Here is a 14,298-nt window from a genome sequence, read left to right on the forward strand (position 1 = left end):
TGTTCTTAAAGGGGGTGGCAGTAGGTCAGTCCGTAGGGCCCTTGTCAAGGCACCGAACCCCAAACTCCTCAGGGCGCCTGTCAGGGGCAGCCCCCTCACTCCCACGTCTCTCCAGTGTATTCTAGGCTTGTGTGTAATAATAATCAATCAATCAATCAATCAATCAAGTATATCGTAATCTTAATGACTTCTTTAAAGTAACATTAAACAAATAGTTGTTTTGTTTTTTAAAGTAAATTGTATTTTGTACTTATTTGTATTTTTAAATGATTTGAATTGAATCTTATTTAATTTGATTTGCTTTTAAATGTTTCAAAATACATATACTTGAGAATATAATAGAACATATTGCTTATGTATATATTTTATATATATATTCATCCCTATATTTTAACTTGTACTATTTCATGTCTTATGTCTTAGATTCTCATCGAATTTTTACCTGTGATTTTATGTTTTGTAAAGATTAAATCAACATTGTTGGAGGGAGCCTGAAACCCAATATTTTCAGTGACAATGACTGCTTCTGTAATTGTAAGTGCATCTGACAAATAACTTGAAACTTGAGAAGCTTAACAAAAACATTTGCTTTTATTTTGAAAAATGACGACACAGCGGAAGTAAACAGTAATCACGTTACAACCCGGAAGAATTGCCTTTCTCTGATTAACGTTTGAATAGACAAGAATGAGCAATTTATCTCGGGAAGAAACGATTAAACGCGATGCTGCTAACATCGTACAGCCTTTGAGAGACATATCCGTGTCTTAATCTTCGGTACCGGAGTCAGAGGCGGTCGAGTGTGAGCAGCAACGCCCTGATGCCAGCAGCCACCCCGTCGGAGAAAAATATCCTCGCTCTGTTTACAAATCGGCTAGGAGACATTGTTTCCTCGCAGTGTGTCGTTAGCTAGCTAATCGTGCGGTTGTGTGTGTTTTTCAGACGAAGAAAAAACATGGCTGAACTGCATGTTGTGGAACAGAGCGGCACTGCCACCATAGAGCAGTCCGAGCACCGCGATGTCCGGGGCTCGGTGCGCCTGGCGTCGCCCACTCTCATGGTTCCTCCGCCGCGGAGCAGCCAGCTCAGTCCCGGCGGGGGGTCGAGCGGCAGTGGCGGACGCACAGTGTTCGGGTTCCCGGCGAAGAGCAACCCGAGCTCCCCGTCCGAACCGGTGGACAAGCCTGGCTCGCGCTGGGCTCGTCTGAACGTCGGTGGGACCTACTTCATCACGACCAAACAGACGCTGTGTCGGGACCCCAAATCGTTCCTGTTCCGACTGTGTCAAGAAGACCCCGACCTGGACTCCGACAAAGTGAGCACATAAAGTCATAATAACGATTGAGTTGTTTGTAGTAGAGCCGCAAAGATGAATCGAGTAATCGATCAGTTGTCAACTATTAAATTAACCTGCAACTATTTTTGATAATAGATTAATCGTGTTGACTTATTTTCTATGAAAAAAGTAAAGAGTTTCTGATTCCAGCAAACTGCAATTCTTTGAGTTGTGGACAAAACAAGACATTTGAGGACGTCATCTTGAGCTTTGGGAAACACGGATCAACGTTTTTCACAACTTTTCTGACATTTTATAGACCAAACAACTAATCGATTAATTGAGAAAATACTCAACAGATTAATTGACTCTGAAAATAATTGTTAGTTGCTGCCCTACTTTACTTTTCAGACAATATAATAAAAGTAAATATGCAGTAAAATGTGTGGATCTTAGAAGCCAGCTTCACTGTTTCCTTCATGTTATTTATCCATTTGTCTTAATGTGTTTTTAGGCCAGTGGTGGAAAGTAGCATTTACTCAATTACTTTGAGGTACTTAACTTAAAAAAAAATCAGATTAATAATACAAAATATAGTCGATTTTTTAAAATGATGATGTATTATTATAGGTTAAGATACAACTCTAGAGATCCTCTGGGGGTAATTCACAAGTTACCCAGCAGTATACTTGTACTGTACTTATAGCTAGACCTTTTTGTTATAGAGTAAAATCCTTTTTGTTTAACCTGTAACAGCTCCAAAACTGCCATCGCCAAACTCACCAGACTCCATTTAAATAAACATTACTTTTAGCCAGCACATTTGCACATGTAAATGGGTGAATTAAGGGTTTATTTCAACCTAGTGTCGCTTTGCCGGACCCTCCTCCAAAGCGCGCAGGAGGAGGGTCAATGGAGCAATCCCAGAAGTGGAACGTCAAGCATATAGACAAATTTTAACCAAACCAGAGTGGTGATTGTTGGAACATTGGAAAGACAAACCAAGAAAGCTTTTGAGTGATTGATTTTATTTAGATTGTGTCGACTTTCGATGAAGTGTGTTTTACGATGTGAAAAAATCATGTTTATTTACATGGAGTCTGGTGAGTTTGGAGATTTCTGAGCTGTGTCTGGTTAAACAAAAATGATTTTACTCTTTAACAAACAGGTCTATCTCTTTAGGGATCCTTTCCATAATGTTGTCAGACACTTAGAATAATAATCTGAGCCTGTCAGTGCCAAAACGAGCACTTAGTGAACGGAAATTGAAGGTTTACAATTGTCCACTAACGTTACATTGCAGCTTGTTTCGCCGCTGCCCACTGAAGCGTTCTTGCTTAATACTGGACCAATTTCAAAAAATAGTTTTTTCCATCAGTCACTTAGACACAAAAAACATGGGAAAATAGGGTTGGAAAATACAGAAGTTTCCCTTTAATGGAATGAACTCATTCTTCTCCTTTCTGTATTTTGTTTTCTGGACATTATTGGACTCAACATTTTTCCCTCTTCCAATTTCTGCAAAGTAACGACAAAACCGTTCCTCTTCACAAATGTTGACCTTTATGTTTTTCCTACAGGACGAGACAGGAGCCTACCTGATCGACAGGGACCCCACATACTTTGGCCCCATCCTGAATTACCTTCGGCACGGAAAACTGATCATGGATAAAAACCTGGCTGAGGAAGGTAAAACGTTTTGATCCCTGTTGCTGCAGAGTCGATATCTGTTAGTGAACATTCATTTAGAGAAAATAGAAACCAAACAACAAAACTCTATTGATCAATTGTTTGTTTGCTCATGTCAGGTGTTCTCGAGGAAGCCGAGTTCTACAACATTGCGTCTCTGGTGAGGCTGGTTAAAGAGAGGATACGGGACAACGAGAACCGGACATCTCAGGTACAGAAAACAGAGGCCGATAAATCGGTACACCATTTAAATTCAAATAACTTTATTTGTCCCTGAGGGGCAATTAGGAGGCACGAAGAGTGGCACATAAAAGGACAGTTCACAGACAAGTTGCAAATACGAATAAATGTATAAATAAGTACATGGTAATGCATTGTGTAATGCTGTCCGTTGTAAAGTGCTAATCTAGTAAAAGTCAGTAAAAACCAAAATTAGAAAGGTTGCTGTGGTGCAGTTCTTAATTTTGAGTCTGAGCACGGGGTGGTAATGGATGCTGGATCAGGGAGGTTGGGAGTTTAGAAGATGGACAGCCCTGGGGACAAAGGTTGCCCTTCTTCTCTGTGTCCTGCAGCATAGGCAGTGACGTCTGCGTCCCGAAGGAAGCCTCTCAAACACAGAAAAGAGAAAAAAGACTTTCTTGGGGTACAAATATAACCAAAATAGCTATTTGTGTTTGTGTGCACATTATTGATGTTATTTTCTGTGTGTGTGTGTGTTTTGTTTACGTCCCTCAGGGTCCTGTGAAGCATGTGTATCGAGTACTACAGTGCCAAGAGGAGGAACTCACACAGATGGTCTCAACCATGTCAGACGGTTGGAAGTTTGAGCAGGTGCAGAAAATACAGCTTTTTCTTTTCTCCTCTCGTCATGTTGTAGTTCAAAGCTGCTGTTTGGAGAAAGGCCTAAAACTTTTTATTAAGACATATGTAATATCATTGAATTCTAAGAGATTTTTTACTAGAAGATACAAAACTGGGATGCCTGTTAATTCATGTTTGGGATCGATCTCAAACCTTAATATTGTTTTTGAAGTGCCGATAGTTAGCGTCATACGTCAGGTCACACTCAAGGTTGCTACTAATGATTCGTTTTCTTTCTAATTTGCTGATTATTTTGTGTAAAATGCCCACGACATAAACAATCCAGCCTGTTACCTTGGCTCTGGAGGTGACTCGTTTTGTGCAACCAACAGTCCCAAACTTAAAGATATTTAATTATCATATTCTAAGAGACTTTATTATCACCTGAAACCACAACAGAAGCTGGAGACAGAGAGTGCATTTTAGCTTAAAGAATTACTCTAAAAATGAATGCTGGTATAACATAACTGCATCAATATGTTCTTTATACAAAGAAGGGTGTTTCAAAGTGATCAGCTCCCAGTGATAAAATGTGAGCTCAGTCTGCACGTCGGGTGACAACGAGATGTTTCAGTTCTTCATCTGATACGTGTGAAATCTATTTCAGTTAAGTTGCTTAACAAAGCTGAATTTCCATCAGTAACATTATATTCACTGCTGTTAACATGCAGTGAACAGGAAATGAATTCAAATTGCTTGTTATGTTGGCCTAGTAATCTAAAACCCAAAGACATTCAATTTATAATGATATAAAACAGAGAAAATAAGAAACTCCTCGCATTTGAGGAGCTGGAACTCAGAGAGAGAAAGCTTGAGAAATAGAAATATTACCCAGAATGCTGATTGTTTGTTAAAATGTTTTGCTTTTTTTAATTTATTTTTTTTGCTCGTCTTTTTTTCCCCCGTCCTCAGCTCATAAGCATCGGCTCCTCTTATAACTACGGCAACGAGGACCAGGCCGAGTTTCTATGTGTAGTTTCCCGGGAACTCAACAACTCCACCAACGGCATCGTCATCGAGCCCACCGAGAAGGCCAAGGTGAGCCGTCTGCTGAACACCAGTCACTCAAAACTAGAGATGGCCCGAGACCATTTTTTGCTTCCCAATACCGATTCCGATACCCTGAACTTGCGTATCGGCCGATACCGAGTACTGATCTGATACCAGTGTGTCATATATTTTATTATGTTTTAACAGCTGTATACTACGATCCCTGTATGGATGTGATATGATTTCTATCTTTGTTGTCGGTCTGGCTCAGGTTAAACTCTTTGTGAAACATGAACGCCCCAGAACGTTCTTTTATTATCCAGTTTGACAGTCAGTTATAACGGAAAAAGAACATAAATAAACTACTTTAACGTAGATTTTCTTTAGGGCTTTATTACGTGGTATCAGATCGGTGCATAAACTCCAGTACTTCCTGATACCGATACCAGCGTTTTAGGCAGTATCGGAGCCGATACCAGTATCGGTATCGGAACATCTCTACTCAAAACCATAGCCTTTATTTTTTATTTGTTAACAAATCCCATGAAAAGACCAAAACCACCAGTGAATTAAAAAGTATTGTCCAGTCCTTCTGGACAAATGCGATGGAATATGCGGAATATTTATGCTATTTTATGCGATGAAATTGCGGGAACTTGCAAAAACTGCGGTTTCATCGTGGTTTCATCGTGGTTTCATCGTGGCTTCATCGTGGTTTCATCGTGGCTTCATCGCGGGGTTTGCAGCTTTTCAATGATGTTCACGTCGCGTAATTACGTCACTTCATAACGTTCCCATGGCAACAGGGGAGTCTGGCTGAGTGAGAAGCAAACGCAACATTTTTCAACTTTCTGCTAAGATATATGTGTGACTTTTTTGCAACGAAAATGCGGGGATTATGAAATCATGCAAGCCCCACATATTTTGCGTGGAAATCGGCAATTTATGTGGCAAAAGTGCGGCGTATTTGAAAAAAATGCCATGTCATGTCACTCTTATGTAGATACCTTCAAGTAAAGTGTTACCCTTTATTCTTTTGTTTTGGAGGACTGGGTATTTTTCACATCTTCATGCCTTTAAAATAATGAAATCTGAGAAGGGGAAAAAGATTGGGAAACACTGAACTAGAGCACCAAATGTGGATTAATTCACCAGTGAAAATAGTCTCCGACAAATGCACTATTACCTCCTCCTCTGTGACCAGCTGTTTTAGGAAACTGCTTTCTTTTTTCTTTTTTTATGAAACTATATATTTGTGAGCCGTTTTTCAGGATTTACATTTTCCGTAGGAACCTGAGAGCCACAGACTCAAAGTAGGAACATTAGATGTGACAGATGGACAGATTTGTTGACAATCAGAAAAATATAAAATATCAGCAGTAAGGCTGAAACAAAAACAAATGTCTTTATTGATAAATCTGTTGATTGATTTAATAATTGTTTAGTCTTAAAAAAAAGTCAAACAAATTGTGTAAAATGGTCCACAAACAGTTCAAGACATTCACCTTAAAATCATATTAAAGATCCTCACATTTGAGAAGCTTGAACCTGAAAATATATGTTATTTTTCCCCTTTATAAATGACTTAAACTATGACTTGATCACACCAGCGTCAATTAACCTTCGCACAATTGGGACATTTTAAGGGACTTGTGTGTCATTCACTAACGTATTCTTCCTTCTGTCCTCACAGATCCTTCAGGAGCGAGGCTCGCGGATGTAAAGAGACGCAGACGCAGAGCTAAATAACACTTTATCAACAAAAAACAAAACAATAACATGAACATTATCTCCAGTTTTCATCACGATCCATGAGTTTACCCTCCTCCTTTCTACCATCGCCGCCTTCACTATTGTCATCGCCCCCCCCCCCTCGTCCCTCGTCCTCCTCTGGTGTGCCTTTCCACAGCGGGTGGGGGGGGGGGGCGCCCCGACGCCTCCCTCTCCTCCACTGCTGCAACGCCACCCTGATTTGTCTTCTCCTCCATCGCCGGCTGTGGAGCTCTTCAGGGGAAGTTTAAAAGGGATTACAAGTGAGTGGCTTTCCTCATAGCAGCTTTAGTGATGGGCAGTGTCACTGCGGTGCTTATCGTTGTTATTGTGAGTGGATGGACGCCGAGCACAGAGCTACTATAAATCGTCATCTTCATCGTTATCACCATCACGTAAACATATTGGCTCCTCAGGACTCTCCAAGGACATAAAGAAATGAACACAACTCCACTGACTGAGCCTCTATAACCGAATCTGTTAATGAAGTGAACGCTCGCCGCGTCCACTCTCGCTCTCTGCACTCCCAGACTCCTCGGCTGACGTCTGAGGGCGGGTCGCGGCACAACAGACCGAGCCAGGAGGTGGAGCAGAGTCCGATCGCTCTGTTTGAGCCAGCCTGGTGCAGCTCTCTCTCTCTCTCTCTCTCTCTCTCTCTCCTCTCTCCTCTCTCTCTCTCTCTCTCTCTCTCTCTCTCTCTTTAGAAACACCTTAAACGAGTGACAACCTAACATCTAACAGGCGTCCTGTCTCGGAACATCATGACATCCTACTCCTCCTGTTTCCTGTTCCCGGGCTCGATTTTGGTTTGTCCTCCCCCCTCTCCAGGGAGAAAATTTAGGATATTTCCACGCAAAAAAAGAAAACCAATGCCTCAAAAAAAGACTACACTTGTGTAATTTGTCAAGGCATGTGAGGAATATATATATATATATATATATAGGCTACATGATGAAATTATATGAAATGCAAATGGTGGAATTACTGATTTCTGTATCATAGTTGTCATATATTTACATATTCTTGGTGGGTGAGTCTATTTAAATGATGGGAGAAAATATCATTTTTTCGTAACCAGTTGTCCTGAAGGTTTCCCGCCCGGTAACACGGATGTGAGTACGTGGATGCAGTGCCTCTCTGCTTTCTGTCCAGGACTGAAATATCACAGTGGTTTTTTTTCAGCTGCACGTTTTCTGTAGTGTTCCTCAAACGTTTTCTCTTAGATATCCTACTTTGATCTCTTGCATATCTTAAAATTGTAATTAGGGATGCGGAAAACTGTGGTTGCCATTTTGTCCAGACAAGCGTGGCGTGGATTGGATTGGACCGTGGCCCATTTGTATGCTGCCTCAAACCTCTTAAAGCACCCCTCTCTCCATGGCCTTGTGCTAATCTCAATATTCACTCACTTTGCAGCTGCCTCTGTTGCCGGTCCTCAACTTAATGACTGTGTGTTGTCTTACATTCTGCAGCACTTGTAGCAACTGTGTGGCGCAAGTGGAATTTTACTCCTCCCCCTTAAAGCCCTGAGATACCCAAGCCTGTAAACAGAGATTTACAGACTGTAAGCGAACCTGCCACACGGCTTCAGTTTCCTGAGCTTCAGAGCAAAGCCTTTATTTCCGATGTTATGTGACATTGTTTTTCTTGGCTAAAGTATATTTCTCTTGAAATATACTTGACGTTTAGTTGCAGTGTGATAGTGCTGATTTAAACACTTGAAACAACATTGGAGCAACGTGTAAATACATATAAACTAGCCTGATTCTATCCCTCTGAACCGCTGCACATAGCTCTGAATTTATATAGAGACTTAACGATTATCATGCTAAATATATAAAAGTATGTGTTCTTAAATTTATTTATAGGTGATCTGCACCTTTGTGCAAGTAAACAGAATTGGCTTTTACTTCAAATGTGCATTTTGTAGAGCTGCAGTAACTTGAAGCTGAAGTCAATTAACTGATTAGTCGATGAACAGAAAATGTATCTGCAACCATAACTTGCTTTTCTCTGTTTTATATCATTATAAATGTATTATCTTTGGGGTTTTGATCTGATAAAACGAGACATTTGAAGATGTGTCTTTGGGCTCCAGGGATATGTGACATTTTAAACTTTTTGTAGATTAAACTATTCGGTTTATTGAGAAAGTAATCCGTGAAATAATCGTTGTTTGCTGCCATAGCCGTCCCCAAACTGTAGGGTTTCAACTTATGATGGTTTTCATCATGATGGCCCTTGTTTTTCAAATAATCAATGAATCGTTTAGTCTATGGAATCAAGTTCTTTATCATGTGCACAACCGTCAATAAAACTCAGGCTCCCTCCGACAATACTCAATCAAATATGTATAAAAATAAAACAAAATGAGAATCCAAACATAAAATAGTGTGAGCTAAAATATAACACATACAGTAAAATAGACACCATAACAATAAAAGAAAAGAAGAAGAGAAAGAAAAGTAGAGGAGGAGCTTGAGACATGGAAGCCATCCTTGGCGCCATCTTACCTCCACTCTTAAAATGTCAGAAAATTGTGAAAAAAATGCCAAATGCAAGGGTTTTTTTGCCGGTTAATTGGCTGCATTTTTTCGTCGATCGGCTAACCAATTCATTGATTAATTGTTTCACCACTTCACCCAATATAATGTTGTTACTGGTGCATATGCAGCCTTGTTATATGAGCAACTTAATGCAAAGTTTGAGCCATATTTACACATATCAGACGGAGAGTTGAAACATCTCATCGTCGCCCATCCTGCAGACTGAACTCACGTTTTAAACCACCGTCCCTAAAAGCTAAATCTCGAATCACTTTGATACACCCTTCTTTGTATAAAGAACATATTTGATGCAGTTATGTTATATCAAGCATGAACAAATTAGAGTGCGAGAGAAGGAAAAAAAAAATACCTGTGCTCTTGTCCCTGATGTTCAGTCAGGCCTCCGAGCTTAAACTTTGACGTGACCTCTTCTTTGTTGTTTTTTTTAGTTCTTCCTCTCGCGTGTGTGTTGTGCAGTTTTATTCTGCTAATCTGAGTCGTGAGCTCTGCTAAAAATGCCCAAACGTCTCATCGAGGAGAACTTTTTTTTTTCTCCCTTGTTGTGTCTCTGGGCCTTTTGCAAAGCACCTTGGGTGTTGTTTCCCCTTTGTCTGTGTCCAGTGTTGTGCCTTTTGACCTGTGTTGTGCACAGTTGTTCTCCCCTCTTTTATCATAAGGTGCCTCTCGTACCTTTAAAAAAGCCAGGAGGCACCTCCCTGAGGTATGATGTATAATGCGGTCTTTAGCTTGTTTTCTGTGGTTGGTGTTTCAGTGAGAGGCAAGCCAAACAAATCCATTATCCCCTGCATTATTTTATGTTTTTATGATACCGACAAACTGAAAATGATTACCAGCTGCTGTCTCTGTGCCATCTGCACAAATTCCACCCACAGCCCCTTATTGCTCCTGGAGCTTCAAGATTGTGTACCAATCTGCTGTAAACACTGGTGGTGGTGTTGCATTGTGTTTTACCAAACTGGGAGGGAAGCAGGAAGCAATAGACAGCAGGAAGACCAGTCAGAGCAGATTGTCCCTCCTCTACTTTTATCTTCAGTGAACTTCAATTTGACTATTAACTCGCCGTCAGTTGGCGTCTTCGTTTTCCTTGAGTTGCATGCTGAAGCCATCTCTAATGATCCCATTCTTAGATGTATGTAATCAACCTTTTTAAAGCACTTACTGTACCTGTCACCTTTGTGGACCCAGTTATATCTTCCCTTGGTTGCGTAGCTCAGTGGTTCCCAAACTGTCGTTGAGTCCGAGATCACTCACAAGATGGTTTAAAAGATAGGAAAGCAACAACAAAAAACATATTCCTGCTTATTTTTTTTCAGTCTTTCCTCTAATTATTGTGTTTTATTAGCCATGCTAGCAGCGTGCCTCTATCATCCAAACTGAAATATCTCAGCAACTATTGCAATGAAATGTTGTGCAGACATTCACTGTCCCCAGAGGATGAATCCTACTGACTTCACCTAGCGCCACCATGAGGTCAAAACTTTCATAATGTGTGCAATACTTTGGTTCATGATAAAATACCTCCAAAACTGTTAACATTGCCCTCAGCCTCAGCTGTTCTTTGTGCTAAAGTAAGGTGGTTAGCAAGGTAAACATTTGCTGCATTCACGTGCTCCTCCGATCGTCCCATTTCCCGAGTTGGGAAGTAAATCTTCTGACTTGGGTGTGTTCATGAGCTTTAAGTCGTAATGTGGAAACAACATCCAACCTCTACAAAGAAGACGTGTCGTATTGTATTGCTCAGAGCGCTTAAACAACACGTCGATGGCTGTTTCCAGTCGTTTCGTTGTTTGAGCTTCATCTACATAAAGCATGGCAGCGTCTATGTTTACTCGTGTCTGACTCCTCTCTCGGTCAGTCTGCTGTTTCCTCTTCCTCTGTTCCTCCGACAATGCTCTCCTAGCTTTCTGCTTCTTTTTTGCCGGCTCAGCCATGACGACAGTGTGAAAAACTCCATCACTACCTTGTTAGCCGGTTCCTGAATGGGTTTATGTGTGCAGTGCCGTGAAGCAATTAGTTACATCGCGAGACCTGATATCACGCCATACTTCCTGACGCTGAGGCCGCCGGCTCGCCGGCCGAAAGTTAACAGGTGGATTTTCCGCTCACAGGTGCTAGGGGGGAGCGAGACGACCACCATTCAACTCGAGAAAAGTCATATAACCATTCCAATGACTCTGAAGCTGTTCAGTTAAGGTAAATTAAGCTTAAAAAAAACTGCATAGTTCCCCTTTAACATCAACCCTGCGTTAACTTTGGTCCGACATGTTTCTGGCACGTCGTGTACCAGACTTACCCTAACTTTCCAAGTGGTTTTTCGACTTCACCGCATTCACGTGAATTATCGCAGTCTGGAACTCATTTCTCCGATTATTCCGACACCACATGAATGCAGCAATTATACCCGCCAAACACCAGCCTGTTGGCTACTGAACCCAAAGCAACACTTTGCCTAAGAACAGCTTTTCAGAGCTGCTAGCATGGCTGTCACTTTTGACCATATTTCTTGTTAATTACCAGACATTTTTACTTCTTGAGGAATTGTGTAAATAAAGGAACTGAACTGGTCACAGCCGATAGACTGATAGTATTTTAAAGGATCACAAACAGGTTGGGAACCACTGACCTCTGCAGTGTGATTATCTGAACATTTTAAATAAAACGCCCATTTTTTTAAAACAAAAAAATAACTTTTGACCATTACTTTTTACTCTCACAGGCTCTAGTTAGTCTACAGATGATGTGCGATCTTAACAAATCTGCACAAAAAAAAGAAAAGAAAAATATATGTCTGTTGTTTGGGCACGTGAAAACACGAGAGCATGCATTGTTCTAGAGATTATGATGTGTACTGTGTACTGGGTTTATTCTGACCTCTGTGTTGGTGCAACGTGTGTGTGATGCATGGTGGGGGAGCAGAGGGACGGCATGGCTCTGTGGTTTTTAGGTGTAGATTTCTTGTTGGTCTACAACTAGACATGTTCTCTACTCACATGTTTCTTTGTTGTTTTTGTATCTTTGTCATGTCCGTTCAACAGATACAGAATAGCTAGCTTCAAACTCAAATCAACCAACCAATCAGATTGGCTCCTAACCCCGGTTTAAAAGCGTTTATCGCAGCTCAACACACAGAAGAAAGATTTTTTTTTTTTTTTTTAAATCCATGGATCATGTTGCCAGTTAATCTGTAAACACCTGCATGCGTTTGTGGACATGCACATCTCATTTAGAGGTATTGAAAAAAGTCACCTATTAACCGTTACTTTGTGTTCATTTATCAACAGTATTGATGTCAAATGTGAATATTGTCAACGGAAACTGTGGAGAAAAATGTTTGGAAGCTGACAAAACATTTTATTTGTCTGATTTTGTTTGTTTCACTTTTATTTATTTTATATTTTTTGAATTTTGTCTACCGATGTTTCTTTACATGTAACAATTTTAACAAAACCCAGTCTGGTTTTTATCATAAAATGTGTCTGTGTTTTAAACAACGTGGCTCACTGATTTGTTGGCTCCGTTTACTGTTGACTTCAAAAGATGAGGAACATACTGAAGTGTTTATATCAAGAACATAGGGATGTAATGATACACTTAAAGTGCTCATATTGTGCTTTTGGGCTTTTTTCCCTGTCCTTTATATCTTTTTTGCGCATGTAATCGGTTTACAAAGTGAAAAAGCCCAAAGTCCCCCCCAAAGGGACTTACCATCTCCAACAGAAAACACTGTTCACAAACTGCTCCAAACAGCTCTATTGTAGTCCAGCCTTTACTTCAGAGACAAACGTCCGTCACTTTGTAACACGTTATAATGCTCGCCTAGCTGCTAGCATGGCACTCCCTCATGCTCTGCTTCTGACTGGCTAGTAGTCCTTACCTAGCTACTGTCAGGGCATGCCTTCATACTCTGCTTCTGACTGGCTAGTAGTCCTTACCTAGGTACTGTCAGGGCAGGCCCTCATACTCTGCTTCTGACTGGCTAGTAGTCCTTACCTAGGTACTGCACATGTGTGACTCCCAACAAAGATGGAACAGAAGTGAGAGGTCTCACTCTGTAGCTAAAACAGAGAGCTCAACACACAGGGTGAAAAGAGGAGCTGCAGCAATGTGCAGTACAACATAAATATGGTGTTTTTTGAAAATTAAACCTATTCTGATATAACCTCTAAATACAATTATGAACCTGAAAATGAGCATAATATGAGCACTTTCCAACTCGCGATTGGATACGATTCACAATTTTAAGTTCACAATATGACAAAGAGTGAGCTGCAGACAAATGACTGAAAAAAAAAGTCCTCTATTAATATAAACTGAGCAAAACAACATATGTGTCCTCTTATCAAAAGTGATTAGATTATATTTCTCAAACAAATCACATCAAATTAACTAAATAGAAAGAAATCTCTTCAGATAAACTAAGAAGACGTAGTGACGTCTGAAGTCAAACAAGTCAAATCTAAAGTAGATTACGCCCTAGGACGTTTAAAAAATTGCATCGTGATTCAGTTTTTATATCAACCGGTTGTAATCTTTACCCATTTGTATTGATTTTTAACCGATTCACGATGCATTGTTACAAGAACATTTTTACCTATAACCTCCTTTGAAACCAGGAATATTTTACTACTTAATTATTTGCATATATTTATATTGCTCACAGTGCAGTCAGGGGTAGAGTACTCAGTTTAAGGTAACATACATTATAGTCAATATTAAGATGTTTATTCTTTATCCTTTAAAGGGTCAGTTCACCTATATCACACACATGTTCTTAGTTCTTTTCAGCCATGCAGATAGTTTTGGATTTGAGATATCTGCCTCTGAAACAACTTCAATACAAAGAACGTGAATTAAATTGTATGTGTACTGCTCAAAACACTAAATAATTTCACGGTAATAGACTCAACAGCAACACACCCTAACCCTAGAAACTATTTCTCAGTGACCGATATCTCAAAACTACATGATTAGATACCTCTGGCAGTACGTGAAAGTGGTCAGTTGTGCAAATTCACATGTAGGCACATTTGGTTGTGAAATTTAGGACATTGTGTGAAAAGTATTTCATTTGTGGACATTTGTGATAAAAACGTCACGTAAAATGTGTTTTCCCCTGAAAAATACCCTGATATGTGTAATATTTCA

General features: G+C 40.2%; 1 protein-coding gene across 1 annotated transcript; it reads left to right on the plus strand.

Moving 5' to 3' along the window:
• The first annotated feature begins 611 nt into the window (after positions 1 to 611).
• On the plus strand, positions 612 to 12,644 carry kctd2 (potassium channel tetramerization domain containing 2). Its single transcript, XM_078278692.1, has 6 exons — positions 612 to 1,315; positions 2,857 to 2,965; positions 3,085 to 3,176; positions 3,701 to 3,796; positions 4,739 to 4,864; positions 6,510 to 12,644. Exons 1-6 carry the CDS (start codon positions 956 to 958, stop codon positions 6,537 to 6,539), a joined length of 813 nt encoding a protein of 270 aa, XP_078134818.1. The 5' UTR covers positions 612 to 955; the 3' UTR covers positions 6,540 to 12,644.
• Positions 12,645 to 14,298: the final 1,654 nt, after the last annotated feature.

Source organism: Sander vitreus, chromosome 21 (assembly GCF_031162955.1).
Source record: "Sander vitreus isolate 19-12246 chromosome 21, sanVit1, whole genome shotgun sequence".
In the NCBI taxonomy this organism is placed as follows: Eukaryota; Metazoa; Chordata; class Actinopteri; order Perciformes; family Percidae; genus Sander; species Sander vitreus.

What these genes read in the sequence shown, in the direction of transcription:
- kctd2 (XM_078278692.1), top strand. Translation starts at nt 956, where the DNA reads ATGGCTGAACTGCATGTTGTGGAACAGAGCGGCACTGCCACCATAGAG. An exon ending in ACGAGAACCGGACATCTCAG is followed by an intron (nt 3,177 to 3,700) that starts GTACAGAAAACA and finishes TACGTCCCTCAG; the next exon opens with GGTCCTGTGAAGCATGTGTA. An exon ending in AGCCCACCGAGAAGGCCAAG is followed by an intron (nt 4,865 to 6,509) that starts GTGAGCCGTCTG and finishes CTGTCCTCACAG; the next exon opens with ATCCTTCAGGAGCGAGGCTC.